We start from the raw sequence: 27,784 nt of genomic DNA, 5'->3' as shown, positions 1-27,784 counted from the left end.
CTGTGGGCAGATCTAAGCATTAATTGGCTCTTGGAAGACCAATCCCACGTTAACTGCAAAGGTCAATCACACAATAGCCTCACAAGTGGGCAAATTTTTAACCCTTAATTGGCAGGTGAGGTCACTTCTGATTTCTTTCCTGTTGGAGAGGTCATGTGACCCTCCCATTACAGTCATTCAACATTCTTTTACTTTCACCTTCTCTGGAGCATGCCCTCCTTGAACATTTGCTAACTTTCTTTTAAAAGACTTCCACTTGTCAGATGATGTGCCATGGACAAGACAGATTGTTGAACATTAATGGAATCAGGAGATATAGGGATAGGGTAGGGAAATTTGCACTGAGGTGAATAAAAGAGGCAGTGTGAGGTTTTCAGTGGTCTTTTCCTGTTTTTTTCTACATTCATGTGGCTTTGGCTCCTGTGACTGTAAAGTGGATTTAGAAATGAAAATGGCTGCTTTTGTGGTCAATTATATTTAAGTTTAGAAGTACAACACAGTAACAGGCCCATCCAGCCCATGAGCCTGTGCCACCCAAGTAGTCCAGTTAACCTACACCTCCTGTATGATTTGAAGGGAGGAACCCCATACAGTCATGGGGTGAAAGTAGAAACTCTTGACAGACAGCGCCAGATTCGAACCTGGGTCACGTGCGCTGTAATAGCATTGCGCTGATTGCTATGCTAACCATGCTGGAGAAACTCAGCAGGACCTATAGCATCCATAGGAGGCAAAGATATGTAACCGATGCTTCTTGTTTGAGCCCTTTGTCGAAGAGTGAGCATAAATCAGGTAGACGCCTAAATAAAAAGATGGGGGAAGGAGGGACGAAGAGGCAGTGGGAGGAGTACAGTCCAAAAGCCAAGAGGCCACAGGTGGAATAAAATCATAAAATGCCGGAGAAGCTCAGCAGGTATGAAGTGCCAGTTGATGAAGTAGACAAAGACAATGTGGTCAAACAATAATCATGGCTTTTATTAGCAGAAACTCAGGGTACAATAATGAAAGACAATAGGTGCATATACAGTTATATCCAAGGGGAGTGTCCTTAACAGAAGAGATAATGCACAGCCAATATTAGTACAGCAAGGCTCGCCAGACGGGAGACAGGCAGTGTGGGAGACAAGGTCAAACATTGTCCTTTATGTAGCAAAGGTCAAGATACAGAACCGATGTTTCGGGCTTGAGCCCGTCATCAAGGTAGGAGAGAATACTGGCAGGCATCCAAACAAGAAGGTATTTGGGGAGGGGGTGGCAAAGGCCAGAGATGATAGGTGGAGAGAGGAAGGAGGCGACGGCAGCAATGAGGGGGAGGAGGAATGGCTGGGTGGGTGGAGGGGGAAGGGAGGGGAGAACTGGAACGGGGAGGGGAAGAAAAGGTGAGCAGGTTAGGAGAAAGCAGAAAAGTCAAACATTAATGCCATGTGGTAAACCGCTGTCATGCCATGATTGACTGCTGCCGGCTGGACACGCCTCCCGAGACTGATCCTACCCATAGCTCCTTGCATACGCCCCTTTCTCTTTGCTTCGATCGGTCAATGAGGTTGATGGTTGATGGATGTTCCAGTCTTTAGTTAATAAAAGCCTGAAAGTTTTATAACATCAGCCTTTTGTCATTATTGATGCTATCTGGCTGGAAAGTGCCAAGATGGATAGTAAGGTGTTGTTCTTCCAATCTGTGGGTGGTCTGGATGAGATAGCACACAAGCCCATGGACAGACATATGGATCTGGGAGTGTGACTCAGAATTGGCTACTGGGAAGTTTCTGTTGTTGCGGAATAGGTGGACAGGGAGAATTAATCAGTGGAGCCAGGTAGCTCCATTAATGCAGAGCTACCCCACAACCACCCTCCCCATCCACCCACCCCCAATCAATAGCTGTTTTTGTGCATTGGGTATATTATTACTAAAATTAAATTGGATATTAGATTAATTTAAAACCCATCTTGCTCACGAACATTACTTGGCAACATTACTTTGGTCAGACCCAAAAGGTGGCACAGCGATATATCTAATAGTGATGCACCTCATTATTCCAGAGACTCAGGTTAAATCCTGACCTTGAGTCCTGTCTGTGTGAAGTTTGCATGTTCTCCCTGTGCTGTGCTGGTCTCCTCCAGATTCTTTGGTTTCCCTGACATGTCCCAGAAATGACAACCTACATCCCAATGATGTGCAAGTTGACAGGTTATTTGGCAATAGTAACTTGCGCTTATGGTGTGGGTGAGTGCTACTATCTAGTCAAGTCAAGGTTATTGTCATCTGATTTTTGCACAAGTACAACCTGATGAAATAACATTCTCTGGTCCTTGATGCAAAACATGCAGACACATAACCAGACATAACATGCAGACACACAACCAGACATAACATAGCCAGACATTACACAACCAGACATTACACAACCAGACATAACACAACCAGACATAACATAACCAGACATAACATAACCAGACATAGCACGCAGACACATAACCAGACATAACATAACCAGACATAACACGCAGACACATAACCAGACATAACACGACCAGACATAAGTGGCAGACACACAACGAGACATAACACAACCAGACATACCACGCAGACACACAACCAGACATAACACAACCATACAAAACACACAGACACACAACCAGACATAACACAACCAGACATACCATGCAGACACATAACCAGACATAACGCGCACACACACAACCAGACATAACATGACTAGACATACCACAACCAGACAGAATACCCAGACACAACACGCAGACTCACAAGCAGACATAACATAAACACAGACAAACAATACATATGCAGGACAAGTATTCATATACACATAAATAAATAAATATTGCTCCATGAATGTGAGAGTCTCGGATGGTTAGTGTGAGCAGTTCATATGGCTGTTCAGTCTTCTCACACTCCTTGGGAAGAAGCCTGCTGGTACTGGCTTTGATACTCCTGTATCTCTTTCCTAATGGGAGCAGCTGAAATATGCTGTGTGTTGGGTGGAAGGGGTCCTCAGTGATTTTGTGTCCCCTCTTCAGACATTGATCCTGGTAGATCATGTAGATGGGTGGAGGAGGGAGACCCCAGTGATCCTCTCTGCCACTCTTATGGTCCTGTTCTCTGCAGCAAAGGTACCACCCTGTGATGCAGCCGGCCAGGACGCTCTCAATTGAGCTCCTGTAGAAAGTTGACATAATGGTGGCTGGTAGCCTTGCCCACTTCGGTCTTCTCAAGAATTACCACCTGACAAAACAGCATTCTCTGGTCCTAAGTGCCAAATGCGCAGGCACACAATCAGACCACATAAACTAGTAATAGTGTCTGAGAAAGCAGGAAAAAAAAATTGTGGTCTAATGTAGGATTAGTGGGCAGCTGACGGTTTGCACAGATTCATTGGGTTGAAGGGCCTGTTTACACGCTGTGTGACTCAATGAACTGTTCTCATACAGAGCCTGGACAGCATTGAGGAACACGGAGTGGTTCAACTGTATCCCCCCTCTCCCCTTTCCCATGGCAAGTAAAGTGAAATGGGGAGGAAATGCTTGCCTTGCTAGCAGGGCCTGCATTCGAGTAATGAGTAATATACTCCAAAGGTAGTATGTTTCACGATGTGAACATTATATGTCCATGTTCTAATATTCAATCTGCTTACTTTTCAGATGATGAAGGAGAGATGAGTAACAGCCAAGTGCCAAGGATGGTCCTCCTCATGCACCGGTGGTACCTTCCATCCACTGAATTGGCAGGGAAGCTTCTACTGATATATCCTTCCTCACTTTTATTTCAGCTGCTCTTTTGGTTCTGATCATGTTGGAAAGCCAATCCATGTGTCACGAGTTTAGTTCCATCCAATCAGATCTTACTTCTGTCTTGTTATCTATACTATAGGGCCGCATGTTCAGCATAGCCTATTAGTGCAACGCTATTACAGCGCCAGTAACCTGGATTCCAATCCGGTGCTGTCTGTAAGGAGTTTGCACATTCTCATTGTGTCTGGGTGCTTCGGTTTCCTCCCACCTTTCAAAATGTACGGGGGATGGAGGAATTTGGGCGGCACAGGCTCATGGACTGAAAGGACCCGTTACCATGCTGTATGTCTAAATTTAAATTTGAAGATGATCTCTGAAGATGTACTTGCAACAGGTTAGGCCTAGGAAATCAGAGCTGTTTGTGAATGCAGATTAGATTTGGATCGATGCCAAGGATATCAGTGCTGGGGGAAAATAAATTATCTTTGGCTTCCAGAGCCAGACACTAAACTCACCTCTGGAGAGTGGAATTGATTGTGAGGTGCTGAGTACAACCAGTGGCCAATGCTCTTGTATATATTTCAGGTGAGCGAATAAGAAATAGAGAGATGTAAAGTTGCACTGAGCAATACAGCACGGAATAGGCCCTTTGGCCCAATTTGGCTATGCTAGCTCTTTTGTAATTCTGTATGCCTGCATTTGCACCATTAACTTCCAAACCCTTCCTCTCCATATATCTATCTAAATATCTTTTGAACATTGTAATTGTGAGTGCTTCTATAGTTTCCTCTGGCAGCTCATTCTAGATATGGAATTTCCAAAGTTTTGTAGGGTAATCAAACAGCAAAAAGTACCTTTTTCTTTCCACAGAGTGAGAGTTGCAAATATCAGAGAACATTTTTACAAGGAGAGGAGAGGAAAATTTAGGGGAGGTGTCAGGGGTAAGTTTTTTTGCACAGAGTGGAGTGGGTACTTGTAATGTATTGCCAAGGTTAGTGGTGGAGGCTGGAACAATAGACTCTTAGACAGGCAACATGGATACAAGAAAAACAGAGGGTTATAGATGTGAGGTAGGGATGAAGGGCCTGGGGTGGGCTGTAATGTTCTATGTTCCATAGAGAGAATTAAATTGGGATTAAAGCAAAATTTGAAGGGCCTGTACTTCAAATGATATAAATTGGGAATACTGAGTAGGTCAGTCAGCATTAGTGGTAAGAGGAACATTTCAGAATGAACTCCTATCATCAGAGCTGGAAATGAGAGTGAAGTTGCATAGAATGGTTGAGGAGGGGGTTGATCTGAGGCTGAGAACGAAGAAGACAAAGAGAAAACAAAGTGAAAGATCTCAACATAAGGTCAACAAAAGCTTGGGAACCACACATCATATTGTTCCTGGACAGTCTTAATCCTAATGGAATGATCACTGGTTACTTTAATTATAGGTAACCCCTACCCCCATCTGATTCCACTGTTTCCATTGGTTCTTTTCTTATTCCTGTGTGTGCACCTTTCTCTCTCCAACTTTTTTTTCCCCATCTCCCCCTCCCTTCCTAATGGTTTCTCCCTGTACCAGTCTCTCCACCTCTCACACATTCTGTCCAAAGCTCTTTCCCTCTGGACCCTTCCTCCAGCTTCTTTCCCCTTTATAAATGTAATTTCACCTATTCTATATTCGTCTCGAGAAAGGGTTCACACCTTGAAATGTTGACTGACCCTTTCCATTCCCGGTTGCTCTCTGACCTGCTGAGTTCCTACAGCAACTCTTTGCTTCCACAGGCTGTTGATTATGCAGCTGACAACAGAGTGAATAACTAAAGTAGAGATGAGGCCACTTGCTAATTGGAGGAACAACACCTTATATTCTGCCTTAGCAATCATCAATATCAACTTCCAATTTCCATTCCCTCCCTCCCCCAGTCTCTCTCTTTCCCTACCCCTGTCTCCTTTCCTCTAGCTTCCAAACCCCTTCCCTTAGAGAGCTATCCTTCTTAGCCCTCTGCCCTCTCCCCATTGCTTCTCAGCTTTTTTTCTCTTCTACCCTCTACCTGTACCCACCTATTGCCTCTTACCTGTTGGCTTGGGTTCCTCCCTTTTCCCCTTCCCCACACTCTTTTCATTCAGCCATCTACCATATTCCTGATGAAGGGCTCAGGCGCAAAACATTGGTTACTTCCTATGGATGCTGCATGACCTGCTGAGTTTCTCCAGCAGGCTTGTGCATTGCCCTCGGCCCTTGCATCCGAGGATTTTCTTGTTGACCAAAAGTAGTGGCGAAAGGACACCCAACCCCAACCCACCAATTTTCCCCTGCAGCCGCTGCAACCGTGTCTGCCTGTCCCGCATCGGACTTGTCAGCCACCAACGAGCCTGCAGCTGACGTGGACTTTTACCCCCTCCATAAATCTTCGTCCGCGAAGCAAAGCCAAAGAGTGTCTATGCTATTGGTAAATGAATGGTTAGGAATAAATCAAGAAGGGACTTCCTTTTTTTTCTTGTGGGGGGGGTGTAGATTTAAGATAGAGATGAGGAGGAACTGCTTCTCCCAGAGAGTAGTGAATCTGTGGAATTCTCTGGCAAGGAAGCAAAAGAGGCTGCCTTATTGAACGTATAAAAGACACAGATAGATTGAAGGAGAAGAGGGGAATTAAGAGTTATAGGGACCAGGTGGGGAAGTGGAGATGAGTACATGGCTCTGACCTTATTGAATAGCAGAGCAGGCTGTACAGGCCCGATGTCCTGCTCTGCTCCTATTTCTTTTCTATGTTCGAACATTGATTGCCAAATAGTGTCGGATTATGGTGACTCTTCTCTAGCCTTGGGGTGTCACGTATCAGTCTTCAATATGTCTCGATGCATGTGACAATAATAAATAAATCTACATCCAAGAAGTTAAGAGAGAAAAAAAATAAACAAACTGGTGATTGCTGAAGGCGAGAGGAGCTGATTGCCTAAGATTGTTGAATTCATCGTTGAGTGGAAAATTGCGAAGTGCCTTGTTCCCTGAGATGACTCTTAACACTGAGCTTCTTTGGAACTGCAGATTGAAGGCAGGGAAGTCAGAGTGTGAATGGGATGGAGAACAAATCTGACTGGCCCTAGGGTGACTGATATTCTGCAATTGGACCTTGATATCCCTGGTGTCGCAGAGATCTTATTGCAAGCATCAAAGGAAGAATATTAAATTGGCAGAATTAATCAACCCTATTTCCTATGACAGAATATATGCGCCGTAAAGGGCAAGTGCTACTTTCAGAATCTTATCAAAATCAAACAAATACAAGAAACTATGATTAAATTTTACTCCCTGTGTATTTCCATCAATCCCCCCCCTTCATAAAATTGTACAGCAAAGTCAGAAGAAACTGTTTACCCTATTTTGGAAGTCTTACAAGCAAGTTCTGGACGTTATGGAATACAGGGCTGCAAATATATTTTTGCCTCAAGCCTTCAATAAATCTGAAGAGGTAGATTTAATTATCTGCTGAGGTTGGGAAACTATACTGTGGGGCGAGTTGAATGATTATTGGGGATTATCCTGACTAAAATTATATACCTTGGAATTTGCAACAATTAAGATGAATTTTGCTCCCAAGTTACTGAATTAAAGAGAGGTGCAGCATGGAAATGGACACTTCAGCCAACCATCAACCACCCATTTATATTATTCCCAATTTTTTGATTCTCTACATGCTCATTAACTAAGCGTTAACAGTGCTGGGTTCGGATCCACCGTTGTTTGTCAGGAGTTTGTATGCTTTCCCTATGACCTGCATGGTTTCCTCCGGGTGCTCCCATCCTCCAAAACACACGGGTTTTCGGTCAATTTGGGTGTAATTGGGTGGCACGTGTTCAAATGGCCAGAATCGGCTTCTGCTGTGCTGTAAATCTAAATTTAAAATTTAATAATTTAAACTTCTGTCCTTCACCACACCACACCCCACAGTTAACCCACCAATTCACACATTTTTGGTATGTAGAGGGGAAATTGGAAACACCCAGAGAAAACCGGGAGAACATGCAAACTTCATACAGACAGCACCTGAGGTCAGGATTGAACTCTGGTCTCTGGTGCTATTGGACAGCGACTCTACCTGCTGCACCATAATGTAGACAGGGAGGAAATGTTTCTGTTGGTTAAGCAGTCAAGGACTCTGTGTTTCACTGTAATAAACAACCAGATTTTTCAGGGGTGAGGTTAAGAAAGACTTCTACCTGCATAGACTCATGGAGTTAGACAGTATGGAAACAGACTATTCAGCCCAAGCTAGTTCATTTTCGCTGCATTCACTACAGATCCCTCTAATCCTTTATTACTCATGTTCCTGCCTAATAGAACATAGAAAATTTACAGCATAATACAGGCCAAAAGTCTCTTAAAGGACCTAATGTATCCGCATCTACTCCATTGCTAGTAGCCTTTTCCATGCACCCACTACTCTTGGCATTTAAAAAAAATCTTACCCCGACATCCCCGCTGTACCTACTCCCCAGCACCTTTAAACCCGTGTCTTCTTGTGGCAACCATTTCAGCCCTGGGAAAAAGCCTCTGACTATCATCATTTTAAACACTTCTCCACCACTCCAAGGAGAAATGACTGAGTTCACTCAATCTGTTTTCATCAGGCATGCTTCATAATCTGGTCAACATCTTTGTAAATCTCCTCTGTAGCCTTTCTATGGCTTCCACATCCATCCGGAGTGAGGTCATTGTTTTTTAAATGTTGTAATTGTAGCCGACTCTACAGCTTCCACTGGTAGCTCGCTCCATGTGTAAATCCTGAGCCTTGGGTCCCTTTTAAAACTTTTGCCTTCCCATGCTGGGAAAAAAATGCGACCATTCACTTTTATCAATGCCTTGAGCATGGTAAAGAATTTCAAAGTCAGAACTCTTCCACAAATTGTTATTTTAATGAGATTTAATTAGAGCTTTGTTAAAGAAAGTTATTAATAGATACCAGGCCAAGAGAAAAACGAAACAGATTCAAATGTGATCTCACTGTATGTTATCAGGGATTCATGGGCTGAATGGCCTGTTCATTTCCCTCCTCTCCTGTGGTTTAGTGTTTAGGAATTTCCCTTGACCTTCAAACGTATCGTGAAGCATGTGGCGAAGATTGCAATGATTTTCGTCTCAAAATCTGTCACTTAATGAGGTAAGTGATGTTGATATTGTTGTGAATGAATGAAAATAAAGAAAAAATGAAATAAATACACAAAGTTGCTGGAGAAAATTGCTGGACAGCATGGTTGGCGTAGAGATTAGCATAATGCTGTAACAGCGTCATTGATCGGACCCAGGGTTTGAATCTTGCACTGTCTGTAAAGAGTCTGTCCGTTCTCCCTGTGTCTGCATGTGTTTCTTCTGGGGGCTTCGGTTTCCTCCCACCATTCAAAACATACTGGGGTTGTAGGTTAATTGGGTATAATTGGTCGGCATGGGCTCTTGTGCCAAAATGGCCTGTCATCGTGCTGTAGGTCTACATTTTAAAATTAAAAATTTGAAGCTCCATAGAAAGCAAAGATGTAAAACCAACGTTTAGGGCTTGAGGCTTTCCTCCTATTGACGCTGCAGGACCTGCTGAGTTTCTCCAGCAATTTTGTTTAATTTACTACAATCACAGTGTCTGCAGACTTTCTTGCTTCACTCCAAAGAACCATTGACCAAGTGCCTTGCATCAACTCAATGCTTCGCACATGATCAATAGCATTATGCTCAGCTTCAGGTGGAAGAGTAAGGTGGGCAGAGTATGGATGTCTCGGCATTCTGGGATTCTGGGAAATCTTTGTGCTTGCAACAGGGTTCATGTTCATTCTGAAGGAATAGCTGCTGCCGGACAAACCGACACTGGTTAGCTTCATGGGTAGGTTGAATCCTGTCCTGACATGTACCCATTCAGAAGGAGGTTGCTGTATTACTTACACAGCTCAATGGTAGAATGGATGCTAAATGAATGGCTTATTAATTTCCAATGGGCCAGTTGCGCTGAACTGTTTGGAAATTTCTCATGATGATGATAATTTTTTTTGTTGTCATGTTCATAAGTACAATGTGCAGCTGCAAAGGGAGTCTTGCTTGTTGCAGCTACGCAGGTGTGTAAAAAAGGGGTGGCAGAGCAGCAAAAATGCTGTTCAGCACCCAGGATTTGAATCTGGTGCCGTCTGTAAAGAGTTTGTACGTTACCCCTGTATCTGTGTGGGTTTCCTCTGGGCAGTCCGGTTTCCACCCACCACTTAAAAACGTACCAGAGTTGTAGGTTAATTGGGTGTAACTGGGCAGCACGGGCTCGTGGACCCAAATGGCCTGTTACCGAGCCGAATGTCTAAATTTAAATTAAAAAAAGGACACAAACAAAATCATTATAAATTAATTAATGCAATCCCCTAGAGAGAAAAAAGGGCAATATAAAAGGATAAATATTCAAAGTTGCAGTTAGTGCAATAGAATGCAATCAAGAATGCTTGCAGATAGGTGTAAATCTTGCCGGCAGTATCAACAGCAAATGAACAAACTAAACAAAACGGAAAATAGTGATCAGAAAGCAAAATAAAATATAAATGCAACAATTTACAAAGCTGAAACAGGCTACCTCTCTTCACATAGTATCTGTGTGATATCTCATAGAATCAGCTACCCATCCTGCTGCTTCTCAGTACCCTTGTGATAGGCTCTTTAGATACATGTCCATTTGCTTTTGAGAACCTCATTCCACCATGTATTCATGTAAAAACATAGAAATGCAGGAGGCCGAAACATTGGTTGAATAGCTTTGCATCCTATGGACACTGTGTGACCTGCCGCATTTCTCCGGCATTTTTGATTTTTTTTACTACAATCGAAGTGCCTGCAGATTTCTGTGTTTCACGTGAACTCATGCGGTGTTTTCCAAATCTGAATACCCCTTCTACGTGATGACATTTCCTCTCTCCCTTCTTTCACTTTTTCCAATTATTTATGACTGGTGACACTCGGTTAAAGCCATCCCAATTGAGACAGGAAGTAATTTCTCCCTACTTGTTCTTTTTGAAACCCACATATTCGGTCATTCTTTAAGCTGCTACAGTTAAGTAGAGAAATCCCAATTTCTCAAGTGTCCCCCTTTGATGTTCTTTATTCTTGTGATTCTCCTGGTAAACTTTCTCTGCAAACCTTTCAAGATCTTGACATCATTCTCAACATCTGAAGAAGTTGGGAAAAATTGACATAAAAATCCCTCATCAAATTCATCAGATATAGAAACATAGAAAACGAACAGCGCAATATAGGCCCTTCAGCCCGCAAAGTTGTGCCAAATATATCCCTACCTTAGAAATTACTAGGCTCTCCCTCTATTTTTCTAAGCTTTACATGAAGCTTCATGTACTTATCCAAACGTCTCGTGAGGGACCCTATCCTATCCGCCTCCACTGCAGCATATTTTATGCACCCACCTCTTAATTTTATATTTTATTTATGAATTTTCAAGTCAAACAGTGCAAATGACAAAATAGGTTTCCAACAAAAATTAGAAGTATACATAGCTATTGCATGTCTAACCTAAAATTAACCATGCCTCCCCCCTTCCCATGCTCCTCCTCTCCCCTCCCTCTGAGAAAAAGTAAGAAAATAGAAAAAGAACAGAGAGCAAGAAAACAAGATAGGTCAAGACTAGATGAAAAAGAAAGAAAAAAATAAGAGGTTGTCAGGTATGCACCATCCACCTTCTGGGCCTTAAATTATCTATTTAAACTATTAAAACCATGATACATATGATCAAAAGACAAGTAATATATATAATCAATAAAAAATACATGATATATAAACACATTACACCCCCTCCTACCCACCTTCCTCCCATTCCAACCCTCCCACCCCCACCCTATCCCCTATACCCTTCTCCCAAACCTCTCCTAATCAACTAACTTAAACCCAAAGAAAAAAAGAAAGATAGGAGATATAAACCACAATAACATAATTAATTTCCATGGATTAGAGCAACACCACTTCAGCATGGTTGGAGAATTCAAAATTTTAAAACCATATAATCCAAATAAGAGCTCCAAATTTTCCAATGAAAAAAAAATGATCACGTAAATTATCAATTGAGCCAAAGGTTCAAGTAATGCAAAACGTGCTGGTGACAAAGAACAGCCTCTCCTCAATGTAAATGGCAAGGATGTTTGTCCATTCGTCACAACTCTGGCAATAGGATATTTATATAAAGCCTTAATCCAACCAATAAATATTGGTCGAAACTTAAATTTTTCCAATACTTTAAATAAAAAAACTCCATTCTACTCTGTCAAATGCCTTTTCAGCATCTAATGATATAACCATTGGTAGGATAGATTTCTCCTGAGAAATATGGATCAAATAAATCAATTTTACAATATTATCTGCAGAATAACAATTTTTAATAAATCCAGCTTGGTCTAAGTGAATCAAAGCTGGTAAGTATTTTGCCAATCTATTTGCTAGAACCTTTGTTACAATTTTATAATCAACATTTTACCAAGAAATAGTTCTATAAGATCCAGTTTTCAAAGGAACTCTATCTTTCTTAAGAATAACTGTAATAATTGACTGAATAAAAGAATCCGGCAAAGAATGACCCTCCATTACTTGTTCCAATATTTCCATTAATAAAGGCATTAATAAATCTTTTCTAAAAAACTTTATTTAGTAATTTTTTAATAAGAATAAATAGACTATTACAGAATAATTAATCTAATATTAATAAAACAATAAAACAAACCCATCCCCTCCCCCCTCAAGGGAAGCATTAAAAATAAACAAAAACATACAGTAATTTACAATATTACTAAATTCATATTCTTCATATGTGTCCAGATCTTAACAATTATTATGTAAATTGTATGTTATTTTCTCCCTATAATGACTAACCTAAAATTAACCATGCCTCCCCCCTCCCCTGCTCCTCCTCTCTCCTCCCTCTGAGAAAGAGTAAGAAAATAGAAAAAGAACAGAGAGCAAGAAAACAAGATAGGTCAAGACTAGATGAAAAAGAAAGAAAAAAAATAAGAGGTTGTCAGGTATGCACCATCCACCTTCTGGGCCTTAAATTATCTATTTAAACTATTAAAACTATTAATGACTTCAACTCATGATGCCATCGAATTAGATTTAACTCCACTTCATCTTTCCAAGACCTGGCAATACATTACGAGCAACTGTCAATGTTAGACGAATAAACGCTCTCTGAAACTTATCCAACCCCAAGTCCACTAACGGAATAAAATAGCCTAACAAAAAAAAAAATTGGATCTAAAGGAAATTGAATTTTAAACAAATTTTGAAAAAAAATCCTAATTTTAAACCAGAAAGGTTGAACTTTATCACAAAACCAAACAGAAGGTATAAATGTTCCAACACATAATCCGCACCTAAAACACAGATCTGAATGACTAAATCCATATTTTTTTCAATTTTTCAGGGGTTAAATATAACTGATGCAAAAAATTATAATTAACTATACCGTATCTTACATTAATTAATTTAGTTAACCCATCATAACACATATTTTCCTAATCTCACAACTTAAATCATGCTCCCATTTAATCCTAGATGTATCGAAAACTTTTTTAACCATTGTATCTTTTAATAATGCATACATCTCTGATATAAAACCCTTATCTGAAAAATATGAAACCATAAATTCAAATTTAGTTAACTTAGAAATTTTCATTTCTCAAACAAAATTATCTTTCACTAATGCTCTAATTCAGTAATAAACAAACAGAGAATTATCTGAAATCCCAAATTTCTCCTTAAGATGATTAAATGATAAAAATTTACCTTCTTCAATACAATCCTGCAATTTTTTAAATCACCAATCTTCTAAAACTCAATTATTCAATGAAAAAAGAATCAATTTATTTTGATACATTGGGGTTTGAATTGATAAACTACCTTTTGATCCTATTAATAAATTCCTTTTAGTCCAAATTTCTAATAAATGTTTCAAAATTGGTGCATTATATTTCTGTAATAAAACAGTATTCCATTTAAATACAAACTGATGGGGACAAAATTCCAATATCGCAGCCAATTTCACCCTAAGGCATTAATAAATCTTGACATTTTTCATAAAACTCAGATGTAAATCCATCTTCACCTGGAGACTTTCTGTTAGGCATAGATTGGAGTGCTTCTATAATTTCTCTACAAGTAGAAGATGCTTCCAATTCATTAATTTCCCAGTTACTTAAAGAAGGTAATTGAAGGCCAGATAAAAAATTATCAATTTTAACTTCATTTTTTTCTAATTCAGAAGTATATAATTACACATAAAATTCCCTAAACACATCATTTATCTCTTGAGGTTTATATGTAATCTTTGAATCCTTTCTAATGGCATTTATTGTTCTTGAAACCTGTTCCATCTTTAATTGCCAAGCTAAAATCTTGTGGGCCCTTTCCCCTAATTAATAATATCTTTGTTTAGTTCTCTTTAACAATTTCTCAAATTTATGTTTGTAATGAATTATACTGTAATTTCTTATTAATCTAATGTACCTTTTTAGTCTCTGTTGAATTCTATTGTAAATCTTTTTTCTAAAATTTCTATTTCCATTTCAAATTTATTAACTTCAAAATAATAAGTTTATATGTAAAACTAATAATTTGTCTTCTTGGCATCATGCCGTTCCTAGATGGGATCAGACTTCCAGGTAACGCTAGACATTGGCTACTGCCAATGCGATCTTTACAAATTGTGTTTGAAATTTGGACAGCCTCATTTAGAATTTACCTAACATAGTTATACCCACGATGTTTCCCAGTAAAAACAAGTCTGGGTTTTGTGGAAAATGTTTTCCTATAATTTGTTCTAGAAAATTCTCCAGATCTATACAGAAGGACCACACATTGGAACATGACCAGGTTGAATGTAGAAAGGTTCCCGCCGCTGTGCCGCATCTAAAACATTGGTCGGAAATTTCTGATTTAAGTCTATTTAATTTTTGCAGCAAGATTTAACTGATGCAATAAATTATATTGTGCCAGTTTATAACATTAACTGTATTTGTCATACTCTCTCGACATAGATCGAACCAGCACTTTTATCCAATTATTATGTCCAAGTCTGATTCCCATCTCTGTTTTGACTTATGTAACCCCCTTACACAAATTTTTGCTTGAAATAGGAAATCCACTGCTGAAATAAATTTTGTATCAGTCTCCAAATCGCTGCACTTCAGTAAAGCCATTGACAGATCTAATTTGTCCCTTAAATAAAATCTCACGTGTAGATAGCAGAGAAAATAATTATTTAACAAGCCATATACATTTTTTAACAGATTGAATGACATAAGTTTTCCTGCTCATAACAGTCCTGAATACACCTGATCCCTTTCTGAAACCAGGTGTCCAGGATCTTTTTTATCCAGTATTGATGGTATTAATCTATTTTGAGTTAGGGGTGTTTTTGGTGATAACCCCCACCTTAATTCCAATCTTCTGATTTATTTTATACCAAACATTAATTACATGTTTTAATAGTAGGGCTTCTCTTATTCCAAAACCAATTTAGCATCCCATTTATAAATAAAATCTCCTGCTATCCTCTCACCCACTTATGTAGCTCAATTTGTGCCCAGGATGGTCTATCTTCCCCCTCAAAGAGAGAAGCAATAAACCGACTGGCTTCCCAGTAATATTTTTAATTTAAACTGGGAGCTGTAATCATCTCAGGGCACATTCCCATGTTAATTTCTCAATGGATACTCTTGCCACCTTACCACTCCAGAAGAACTTACTTAGATCCTGAAAAATTCTCTGGCGTAATGATATGGGGAGTGTTTGGAAGAGATGCTGAAGTCTTGGCAACACATTCATTTTCATACCATAAGCTCTGCCGACTAACGCAATTGGCAGAGCCATCCTTCTGCTGAAATCCTCTTTGATTTCCCTCAACAGGGGGACATAATTTATATAAATCTTGCAAATTATTAATAATTTTAATCCCTAAATATTTTATCCTATTTGAATTGACTATTTCGTTGATAATGACTGTAATCCCCTCCCGTAAGAGGCATTATTTTGCTCTTGTCCCAATTTTATTTGTATCCTGATACCTTCCCATAATCTTCCAGTTTAGAGTGCAATTTTTCCAGTGATCTTGCTGGTTCTGTCAAATAGCTAAAAATGAAAAGAGCCAGAAATGATGGACAACCCTTTCTACTAGATCTAGTTAATGGGAATGCAGGAGGACACATCACTGTCAGCATTTAAAAAAACTTACCCCTGACATCTCCTCTGTACCTACTCCCCAGCACCTTCAAACTCGTGTTCTCTTGTGGCAACCATTTCAGCCCTGGGGAAAAAAGCCTCTGACTATCGACACAATCAACGTCTCTCATCATCTTAAACACCTCTATCAGGTCACCTCTCATCCTCAGCCGCTCCAAGGAGAGAAAACTGAGTTCACTCCATCTGTTTTTTTTTCGTAAGACATGCTCCCTAAACCAGCCAACAACCTTGTAAATCTTCGCTGCACCCTTTCTATGGTTTCCACATCTTTCTGGTAATGAGGTGACCAGAAGTGTCTGTCAGAAGCCCATATGGTTACACAGAGAGTTGAGGGTGCCTGGAATGCATTGCCAGGGGCGGTGGTGGAGGCTGAAACAACAGGGGGGATTTAAGAGACACTTAGACAAGCACATGCTTGAAAGAAAATAGAGGGTTACGGGTTTGATGGTTGTGAGGTTGTGTTAGAGCACTAGTCTTGTAAACCAGGGATCATGAGTTCGTTCCTCGCTGGGGCCTCATATCTGTGAGGGCTGCTGGACAAAGGAGCAATTCTCTGTCTTCCTTACAGTAGACAAAGTTAAAGAATTTCATGTATGTTACATTCCAAATGCAGTATTATGTGACAATAATGGAACCTTTACCTTTAGATTTTTTGGGGGGTAGGTATTTATAGTTTGGCACAACATTGTGGGATGAAGGCCCTGTACTGTGCTCTAGCATTGATGTTTTGTGCAATGCATTCTCTTGTCAAACAGGAAGCTTTACATCCCTTTCTTTATGCATGTACGTGTACAGGTACTGGATCTCCGAGTTCCCTGCTGAGTTTAACTTGGACCTCGGTTTGGTTCATCTGACAGAGCAGTTTCAGGAAGTGGCTAGCCAGCTAGGATATGAAGAACACAGTAAACTCATCGACATCTCCAGCATGTAAGAGAACTCTTCTATGATGGGAACTGAAGTAGACTTTAAGAATCAGCAGTGGACTTGAGACATTGGCTGGGACACCAGTGACTGATGGGTGATTGATTGTGATTGATGGGTGACAATGTCAATGACTCACTAAAAGAATTGACTTGCTTCCTAGCATCGATTCATGGCAGTGACTGGTGCTATTGACTGACAGGTAGCATTGACTGATGATAGAAGCAGCATTGGCCTATGGTACTGATATATTATTGGTGGCACTGATGGATGGCAACAACTGGTGGTAATAACTGCTGGCACGAACTGGTTCAGTTTGTGTAACGGCCAATGAAGGGTTACTGTTCGCATTGATATACGGCACTGCTAACCGATGCCATTGATTGATGGCCGAGATGGCAAATATGGGCTCGATTTTAACATTTAAGACAAATTTGGACAGGTACATGGATGGGAGATGTATGGAAAGCTATGGACTGAGTCAGTGGGACTAGGCAAAAAAAAATGGTTCAGCACAGACTAGAAGGTCCTACCGTTCTATGGGTTTTTGATGGCATTGACTTGACATTGTCTGCATCAATGGCACTTACTGATGCCACTGAGCAGTGGCACTGATGAGTGGCATTGACTGAAGGCGATATTGAAGTGACAGGCTGGTGTTGTGCGACAACTCTTTCCACTGTGCGACTACCCCACGACCCAGATTGATGGCACTGGCTGGTGCGACTGACTACGGACACCTGTTGATGGTGTGGGCTGGATGGAGAGCTGAATTTTTGTTTCACTCACACCTGATTGATCATTTCAATTATAATTTTGGGACTTGTATTAAGAAGGGTTCGCATAACGGTTCGGGCAACGCTCTTACAACCCGGGTTCATATCCGCCACTGTCTGTAAGGAGATTGTATGTTCTCCCCATGTCTGTGTGAGTTTCCTCCAGGTGCTCTGGTTTCTCCCACCTGCAAAAGGGGATTGTCAGTTAATTGGGTGTATTTGCACTCGTGGGCTGGAAGGACATGTAGCACATCTAAATTTAAATATGTCCCTTGATGACAACAATGACTAAACAAAAAGAAAAATCTGTATCTTTGGCTGAAAGGTTCTCTGCTGTTTTGGCAAAATTCTGTTGCTATCAATGTTCAGGTGTTGGAAGTGAATGGTAATGGAAGTTAGAGTGATTGAAGTAATCGGTCAAAAAAGTATCACTCCTTTAGTCATATAAAATTCCATGTGAAAGGCACGTTTCTGACTCATTGGCTCCATTATTACTTTTTCAATTAGTCCTTCCTACGACTGGATGAGGCGTGTAACTCAGCGCAAGAAAGTCTCCAAGAAGAAGGGGAAAGCATCTCTGTTGTTCGATCATTTGGAGCCACTGGAATTGGCAGAGCACCTGACCTTCCTGGAATATAAATCCTTCCGGCGAATATCGGTCAGTGATTTCCTTCTTGTTGCAGGTGGTTTCGCTACATTAAATTGTCACATATATCAAATTTCATATTCGTTGCTCCCCCCGCCTCCCCTACCTCGCAAACATTCCCCTTGCAGTCTCTTGCCCCTTGTACAATAGGGCCTATGGTAATTCTCCAAAGGTTTAGGTCATTGAAAGGATGGTTCTCTTTAGCTGGAGATTTGAACCACATTATCTACTATCAGCTGGAGTTCAAGGATCATAGCTTCACTTCAAAGCCACTCAAAATGATGGGAAATGAATGAGGTCGATGGATATTCTATCTCTCTGTCTGCTCTGGAACAGGCTACTAAAGGATAAATGGGCATTGAATGGTGGGACCGTATCAACATCTCAATGAACAGTCATAGTCATAGAGAGATGCAGTTTGGAAACTGGTCCTTCAGCCCATCGAGTCTATGCCGTCAAGCATTTCCATATTAGGTCTATCTTAACCTATTTTACCCCCCCTGCATTGCCATCAATCCTACCCTTGGATTCTGTTACTGATCTACAGAGCCAGGGCATTATAAATTAACCAAGTAATAGAGTCATAGTTGTAGGCGCTTCGGCCCAACTTGTTCATGCTGACTGGTGTTCAGACCATACCCTTCTGAGCATTTCCACCCAATGTTGCAATTGTTCCCACCATTACCACTTCCACTGGAAGCTTGTTCAATGTATCCACCACCATCTGTGTGAAGGAAGTGCTCACTTGGGACCTGTTAAATTTTCTCCTACTAACAGGGAATCTATACCCTTGAGTTTTATATTCCCCGATGCTGGGGAAAAGAGCGATGATTACTTACCAAATCTATGCCCTTTACCATTTTATAAAGCTGTGTAAGGATCCTTTCATCTTCCTTCACTCCAGGGAGAAAATTCCCAGCCCATCTGGCCTCTCCTTATTATTCCTACCCCCAGACTTGGAAACATCCTGGTGAATCTATTAACTTTGGGGAAGAAACCTGAGCTCCTTGGAGGAAAGCCTAACAGTCATGCAGAGAGGGTGAAAACTCCACACTGAAGGTCGGGATGAAACCCAGATCACATGAGCTTGGAGGCAGCAGCACTGTCCCCCACCAATTTATAGAGAACAGTGTAGTCTCGTGGGTGCTTATGGAGTCAGGGTGCTTCTCCATAAGGAGGTCAGTGGGTGAGCTGCTCTGAGAGGCTTCATTCCTATCAGAGCCAGAATTAATTTCCATGTGTTACTGTGAGGGCGAGTGATGCTGCTTTAGAGCAGCCATTCTCATATTTTTTTACGTATGGCACCCTCTAGGACTCTGGTAGTTGTTTGAGCCACCTGCAGTCATTTCTTTAACAAAATTGAACCAAGAATTTATATGACTTCTGATTTTTAATTAATTTTTGAAATGGTTTTCTCCAGTTTACAGATTATCTGAGTTATGTCACGCATCGCAGCCTTATGGATAATCCAACCCTCGAGAGATCCATTGCTCTCTTCAATGGCATATCCCAATGGCTCCAGTTAATGGTTCTTAGCAAGCAGACCCCAGTGCAAAGGGCAGAAGTCATCACCAAGTTCATTAACGTGGCTCAGGTGAGTAAGGTGATAAAAATGCTTGTGGTTTTTTTGGTGGGGTAGATTCCATAGCATGTTGTGTGTGTGTGTGATACATTTCAGAAACAACAGACCAATTTTTCAAACATTTGGGATGACAGAGCTACAGAACAATCAAGACAGGGCGATTATCTTGAAATTATGCTGTTTGAGAGCTGGCACGACTCAATGGGATAAATGACCTCCAGAAGGATGTGGGACGGAAATGTTTCCTACCTTAGGAAAACTGTTGTAGCTGACCACTACAAAGAAACACACACAGGTTAAATTGTCACATGGAAATGGCAGGTTAATTTCACTCCTTTATTAGGGCTGGAAAGGCTTCTTTTATTCTGTTCCAGTTCCCGCTGTTTTTACTGATTGAGTGGGGCAGCTTGGGGCTGTTGGTCTGATGCTTCCCCAGCTTCTACCCCCGCCGGTTTGTTGTCCAGGGAATTGCTTTAGCGATCTCTGTCTGCATCTGCTGCCGCGCGATGTGCTGGCCCGATCGCTGCAATTCCGGGCCGCCACATGAACCCCCCCCCCAGTCTATAGTGTCTGTAGGTATAATCCCCAAAGTCTTTTGTAGTCTGCCTCTGCGTTGAGGTGTTGGTGTCTCCACGGGTTCTGCTGAGTTTGTGTGGGCAGGCTTGAGTCTATCTGTAGTGAAGACCTTTGGTTTACCACTGATGTCCAGCTTAAAGATGGCTCCGTTGTTCCAGATTACTTGAATGGGACCTTCGTATGGCTTCTGCAGTAGTGAATGGTGGGGTCCTCTGCATACAAACACGTACTCACATTCCTTGAGTTCTTTGGGGATGTTGGACTTGGCTTGTCTGTGTCTGGAGGGTGGGATCAGAGCCAGGTTACTGACCTTTTCGTGCAGCCTGTCCAGAAAGGTGGTTGTCTCTTCCTGCTGTCCTCAGGCCTGTGGAAAAAAATCCCCTGGGAACCATGAGTGGGGCTCTGTAGACGAGTTCAGCGGAGGATGTGTGGAGGTTTCTTTCGGTGCTGTTTGGATGCCCAGTAGTGTCCATGGCAGTTCATCCACCCACTTGGGGCCCTTGAGTCTGGTCATGAGGGCAGTCTTGAGGTGCCTGTGGAAATGCTCCAACATGCCATTGGCTTACGGGTGGTATGCTGTCATATGTTGCAGCTGAGCGCCCCACAGATTGGCAATGTCGGTCCACAAACTGGAGGTGAACTGTGCACCTCAGTCAGAAGTGATGTGCTGTGGCAGTCCGAATCTTGCAATCCAGGATGAGAGGAGTGCTTTGGCACAGGACCTGGTGGATGTGTCGGCCAGGGGGTTGACCACTATGAACAGGTAGTGGAAACCCTGAAAGACTGACAAGGATCCCATTATGTCCACATGAATGTGGTCAAACCTGTGTTCCGTTGGCTTGAAAGGCTGTGGGGGGACCTTGGTGTGTCACTGCACTTTGGCTGTTTGGCACTGTGTACACACCTTGGTCCACACCTGGACTTGTTTCTGCAATCCATGCCACATGTACTTGCTGGCCACCAGCTAGACTGTAGTCCTGATGGATGGGTGTGCCAAACCATGGATGGAGTCAAAAACTCATCGCCTCCATGCTGTTGGGACAATAGGTCAAACCTGCCTGATGTCCAGTCACACTGGAGGTTGGTAGTACTTGTGCCGACTGGAATGTCCTGAAGCCGAAGGCCTGTGACAGCGATCCTGTACTGCGGGATCTCGTCATCCTGCTGCTGTGCCTTTGCCAGTGCTGTGAAGTCCAGACCGTTGACCAGGGAGTGGATGCTGTGTCTTGACAAGGCGTTCACGACCACATTGTCTTTGCCGAGATGTGTTTGACATCGGTGGTGTACTCCGAGATGTAAGACAAGTGTCTCTGTTGGTGGGCTGACCAAGGATTGGAGATTTTAGCCAGGGCAAAAGTCAATGGTTTGTGGTCCATGAAAGCTGTGAAAGCCCTTCCCTCAAGAAAGTATCGGAAGTGGTGGATGGCTAAGTACAGTGCCAGCAGATCTCTATTGAAATCACTGTACTTTAGTTCAGGGGGCTGCAGATGTTTGCTGAGGAAAGCTAGTGGGTACCAACTTCCTTCTATCTGCTGCTCCAGGACTCCACCAATCGCTGTTCATGAGGCATCGACTGTGAGGGCTGTGGGTACATCTGGTCTGGGGTGGGTCAGGAATGCAGCTTTGGCCAGGGCTTCTTTGGTTTCCGCAAACTCAAGTGCGGATTCATCGTCCCAGGTCAAGTCCTTCTCCTTGCCGGACATCAGGATGAAAAGAGGGCGCATCACTCGAGCAGCTGCTGAGATAAACCCGCAATAAAAGTTTATCATCCCCATGAACTCCTGCAGACCTTTGGTTGGACTTAGCTTCGGGAAGCTGCGGATGGCCTCTACCTTGTTGGGCAGTGGTGTGGCCCCGTCCTTTGTAATTCTGTGGCCCAGGAAGTCGATGGTGCTCAGGCCAAACTGCCATTTGGCCAGGCTGATGGTGAGGCCGATCTCCTGCAGACGACTACAAAGATTTCGGAGGTGCTGAAGCTATTTCTCTTGGGTTCTACTTGCCACAAGGATATCGTTGAGGTAGACAAAAGTGCTGTCCAGGTCTTGGCCCACTGCATTCATCAGTCGCTGAAATGTCTGTGCCGCATTTTTGAGCCTGAATGGCATCCTCAGGAACTCGAACAGCCCAAATGGAGTGATGATGGTCATCTTAGGAATGTCATCAGGATGCACTGTGATCTGGTGATATCCTCACACGACGTCCATTTTTGAGAATATTGTTGCCCCGTGCAGGTTTGCCACAAAATCCTGGATGTGTGGCACAGGGTAACGGTCCGGGTTGGTGGCTTCGTTGAGCTGGCGATAGTCGCCACATGGTCTCCAGCCCCTAGTTGCTTTAGGCACCATGTGCAGGGGTGAGGCCCATGGGCTGTCTGACCATTGAACAACACCCAACTCCTCGAGCTTGCTGAGCTCCTCCTTGGCCAGTCAGAGCTTCTCTGGGGGAAGTCATTTCACCCTTGCGTGGAGAGGTAGGCTCGTGGTCAGGATACGATGTCTGATGCCATGTTGAAGCATCTCCACTGTGAACTGTGGAGAAAGGATTTCCGGGAATCCTGCTAGCACCTTGGAGAACTCATCCTCCAAACTGTGAACGAAGTCTAGGTGCATTCCTGGAAACCTAGCGCCTCTCAGTGCGATGATCTGGTAGGTCTCGGTGTGGACTAGTCGCTTACCCTTAAGGTCCACTAGGAGGCTGTGGGCTCGCAGGAAATCTGTTCCAAAGAGTGGTTGTTCCACTACGGCCAGCGTGAATTCCCATGAAAAGTGACTTCCCCCAAACTGCAGTTCGGCCCTACGAGTGCCATAGGTCTGTATACTGCTGTTGTTGGCAGCCCTCAACTTGGGACCAGCTAGCCTGTGCCTAGTCTCCAACCCTGTCTGGGGTATCACGCTGACCTCTGCTCCTATATCCACCAGGAAAAGTCTGCCAGGCAGGCAGTCCCAGACGTACAGGAGGCTCTCTTGGTGGCCAGCCGTTGTGGCCATCAGCAACGGCTGGCCTTGTGGTTTCCCTGGAACTCACAGGGGGACTGGCATCGGCAGGCCTCGGAGCCCCACCTCTGGTGGTAGAAGCATTATCTGTCGCTGGACTCGCTCCTGCCTCTCGTCTGCTGTTCCTTGCTTGGACTGCTCTGGTCTGATTGCGGGACTTCTTTATGAGCCCCATGGTAGCCGAGCACTTCTGTTTGTTTCCACAGAATGTCTGCCCATGCTGCGACTTTCTGGGGGCAGTGAAATCCGCATCTACCAGGAACAGTTGGATGTCTTCAAGCATCTGTTCCAGGAACGCCTGTTCAAACATGATGCCGGGCTGCTCATCTCCCAGGAGGGCCAGCATCTCGTTGATGAGTGCCGATGGGGATCTGTCTCCAAGCCCATCCAGGTGGTGCAAACGTGCTCCTTGCTCTCGCTGCAAGAGTCCGAATGTCTCAGTTAATAGCTCTTTGAAGGCATTGTAAGAGCCTTCCGATGGCAGCCTGTGGATAAAGTTGGCCACTCTGCCTGCAGTCTGCAGATCCAGGGCACTGACCATATGGTAGTACTGGGTGATCTCTGCTGTGATGCCCCGGATCTGGAAATGGTCGAACCACATGCCGGGTCGAACTGTCCAGAAGGTCGGGAGCTTCAGGCCGACTGCGCTGACTGCTGCTTCGTTCTCCATCACTAGGTTTAGATTCCTTCTAAACCGTCAGGATCACCAATTGTAGCTGACCACTACAAAGAAACACACACACACACTCACACGCACTCACACACACACACACACACACACACACACACACACACACACACACACAGACACACACACACACTCACACACACACACACACACACACACAAAATATGGCAGATTAAGCTCACTCCTTTATTAGGGCTGGAAAGGCTGTTCAAGTTCCTGCCATTTTTGCTGATTAAGCTGGGCAGCTTGACCAAAGCCATTTTAGGTATGTTGGTCTGATGCTGCCCCAGATTCTACCCTCGCCGGTTCGTTGTCCCGGGAGTTTCTAGCGATCTCTGTAAGCGTCTGCTGCCGCGCGATGTGCTGACCCGAACTTCGCAATTGCGTGCCGCCACACTGTTACAATTTCTTTACTCATTCAGGATGGAAAGTTCTCTGACAATGGCAGCATTTGCCTTTTGAACTGAAATGCCACTTCAGCAGACAGTTAAAAGTCACACAAATCCAAGTTAGGTTAAAGTCGAAAGAATTCCTTTCCTGAAGGGTACAATTCTATTCATAGTAATCATAACTCGGATTTTTATTCCGAATGTATTTAATGACAGTAAAATCCCCGGTATCTGGGCACCATTGAGGTCATCAAGAGTATCAAGTTCCTCAGAGTACACCTGGCAAAGAATCTCTCCTGGTCCATTAACACTAGCTCCATAGCCAAGAAAGCCCAGCATTACCCCTACTTCCTGCAAAGGCTGAGGAAAGTTCATCTCCCACCCTCCATCCTCACTACATTCTTCAGAGGATGTATCAAGAGCATCCTGTGCAACTGTTTCACTGCCTAGTTTGGAATCTGTACCATCTCAGACTGCAAAGACCCTGCAGAAATCAGTGAAGTCATCGGAAAAGACCACTGAGGAACCTCTTCCTAGCACGAAGGACATCTACTATTCTAGATGCCGGCGGAAAGAAATAAAAATTGTGAAAGGCTCCATAAATCCCACACGTAAACTGTTCTCCCTTCTGCCATCTGGCTGGAGGTACAATAGCACTCAGGCCCTTATGTCTGGAGTGAGAAACAGCTTTTTCCCCCACACTCCCTCAACTCCCAGTACAGATATGAATAGTGTACCATAGACTTATAGTGTATACCTCTTAGAACCTTAATATTTTAATGTGTTCACTATTTTCCTAACTTACAGCTATGCAGATATATTCCGTGGTCCTGGAGAAACAATCTCGTCCTACTGTGTGAGTGTTGTATGAACGATAAATAAAGTTGACTTGACTTGACTTGACTATGGGGATTGGGAGATGCTAGATATGCAAATTTTCTGGTTGCTTGAGACTCACTCTCACTAATACACCAGCATTAAGAATAAACAGTTTAAAAGACAAAAATACTGCACTGTACTTACACTGAACCAATTTCACTTGCATGAAAATACAAACCTTAAAAAGATTTTGCTGTAATTTAACCCTTACTGCATCTCCACGGAGCCACCTGAAAGACATACAATGACATTGTAGATAATTAACCCCCCTCCCCCAAACTTATAGATAAAGTCTTACTAATATACTAATAAAGTTGAAGACTCTTACTATGCAGGATGTGAGCCTCATACTCAGACTCTTACGAAGCAGGCAGCCAACAGTGAGTGGCATCAACCAGCTCTTCATCCTGTGTGACTCCATTTTATCCAAACAAAACTTTATTCAAACAGTTGTTAGGAGCAACGAATGATCAAGGCACTCCACTAGCTGAATATTTTCTCCCATCTTCACCCCTAATATTTATGTGTTACTTTAACATTTGTAAACTTTTATTTAAATTTTTATTTATTCTTATCGATCTATTTATTTATTTATTTATTTATTTCCTCAATTTTTTTTTGCTGGTTGCTTAAATTCCAGTTAATGGGGGATTTACTGCACTTGAATTTCATTTTCCCTGATGATGTGTGGGAGTCAAACACACGCCTCTGGTTCAGTGGTGCTGAAGGAACTCAACAGGGCAGGCAGCATCCATGGAAGGCAATAGACAGTCGATGCATCAGGCCAAAAGGTGACTTCATCTGCAATGTTTCCACAGATGCTGCCTGACCCCCTGAGCTCCTCCAGCACTTGGTGTGTTCAGGACCGAATTAACGTAGTAGCAGAAGTAGCATATGCCATGGGCCAGTCATTTTAAAGGACCCCACGCTAAATGCTTGCTCTATTACTATAGTACTAGATTGTCTTCAATGTTTATGAATGACTGGGTGTTTAAGGTAAGTGAATTTAGCCAATTATCACCTTTAATTGGGGTTATTTACACAGTAATTAATGGGAGTGTGGTATCTATGTGATACATACAATGCATAAATATGGAAGCATTTGAAACTGAAAGTCATGGTTACTGCACAAAGATGAAAATGAAAATGGAACCGCGCCTTAGCTGAACAGTGAAAACACGCCTCAGGCCCTCAGTCAGCTGGCTGGTTTGTTTACGTCGGGGGAGCTGCATCCTGCAGGTAGCAATGAGCAGTAGAGCCGGAGATTTTTGGACATCAGTTTCTTCCGGAAGTACCAAATGTAAGGTGAAGGAAGAAAAAGAAAGGAGAGACCAACTTGTGATATCAAAAACACGCAAGGTGACAGAATATTTGGATTTTCATGGTGATGGTGCCAGAACAGCTGAAGCTGGAAATATAGGAACAATTAGTACCGGTTCGGCAGAAGGCAAACAGCCACAACCAGCGTCCACTGAATGTGAAATAACAAGTTCTCTAATGGATATTGGTGAATGGCCAAACAATCTAGATAATTGTGATGGTGAATATTGGAGAGCCAAGGGAAACGATGAATGTCAACATTTATGAATGCCTTCTCTTCCTTCCTGCAATTGTACGACAATGAAAAGAAACCTCGGCACTGCCAGAAGTTTTATTTCATATGTTCATAAACCTACAAACAGGCAACAAGCAAGAAATTAGTTATGCCATTCAGAAAGCAAAGGAAGCCTATTCTGAATCTTACATGTAAGTAATTCTATTACTGAAATGTCAGACATATTTTGTCGTATTATCTGGCTGTTCAGCAAATGAAAAAAATTAATTGGATGAGTCGCATTCTAATTATCTCTCTCCCACCCCCCATTTGTTTCGAAGCAGCTAAAAATTCCGCAATTTATCTGTGGCTGCCTGATAAACTTTAAGAGCATGTGCACCCTCTCACTCCGCCATTCCAGAAAAAAAACAATAGCATGTGGTTTGTTCACTGCTGTGTTTAGAATAGACCATAGCAGACTTTCTCCGAGTCACCAGGAAACTAGAGGACTGGGTGGGGGGGTTGGGGGGGGGGGCAAAGAAAAAGTAAGGACTCAGTAAACAATGATCTGTAAAAGGGAAGGATTGTTCCCCCTATACTCACTTGGTTAATACGAATCTGTAAAATTCTGAATAACATTTTCAAAAAAGAAAGACAGAGGATCTATGTCCTCAAGCCACCCTCGTAAGTTTGTATCTATTCATAAAATGCACAAGGCTGCATTTGCAATGATTTATTACTTTGAGTTCATCTCTCTCCTCTGAATTTAGCTTCCCCTGGCATTTGATGTCCTATTTGACCCT

General features: G+C 42.6%; 1 protein-coding gene across 3 annotated transcripts in view; it reads left to right on the top strand.

Annotated features, from left to right (window-relative positions):
- Positions 1-27,784, top strand: part of rasgrp3 (RAS guanyl releasing protein 3 (calcium and DAG-regulated)) — a 146,313-nt gene that overhangs the window by 35,649 nt on the left and 82,880 nt on the right. Inside the window, exons 3-7 of one of the 3 annotated variants that reach the window (XM_069930943.1) lie at positions 3,661-3,763; positions 8,841-8,903; positions 16,793-16,924; positions 18,202-18,352; positions 19,761-19,934. In XM_069930943.1, coding sequence (XP_069787044.1) covers positions 3,661-3,763; positions 8,841-8,903; positions 16,793-16,924; positions 18,202-18,352; positions 19,761-19,934 — 623 coding nt within the window. Of the gene's footprint in view, positions 1-3,660; positions 3,764-4,859; positions 8,904-16,792; positions 16,925-18,201; positions 18,353-19,760; positions 19,935-27,784 lie in introns of those variants that run through there. The other 2 variants (XM_069930940.1, XM_069930941.1) reach the window with 2 other exon arrangements.

The sequence above is a fragment of the Narcine bancroftii genome, chromosome 4, assembly GCF_036971445.1.
Source record: "Narcine bancroftii isolate sNarBan1 chromosome 4, sNarBan1.hap1, whole genome shotgun sequence".
NCBI lineage: Eukaryota > Metazoa > Chordata > Chondrichthyes > Torpediniformes > Narcinidae > Narcine > Narcine bancroftii.
This window is presented reverse-complemented; position numbering and strand designations above follow the sequence as displayed.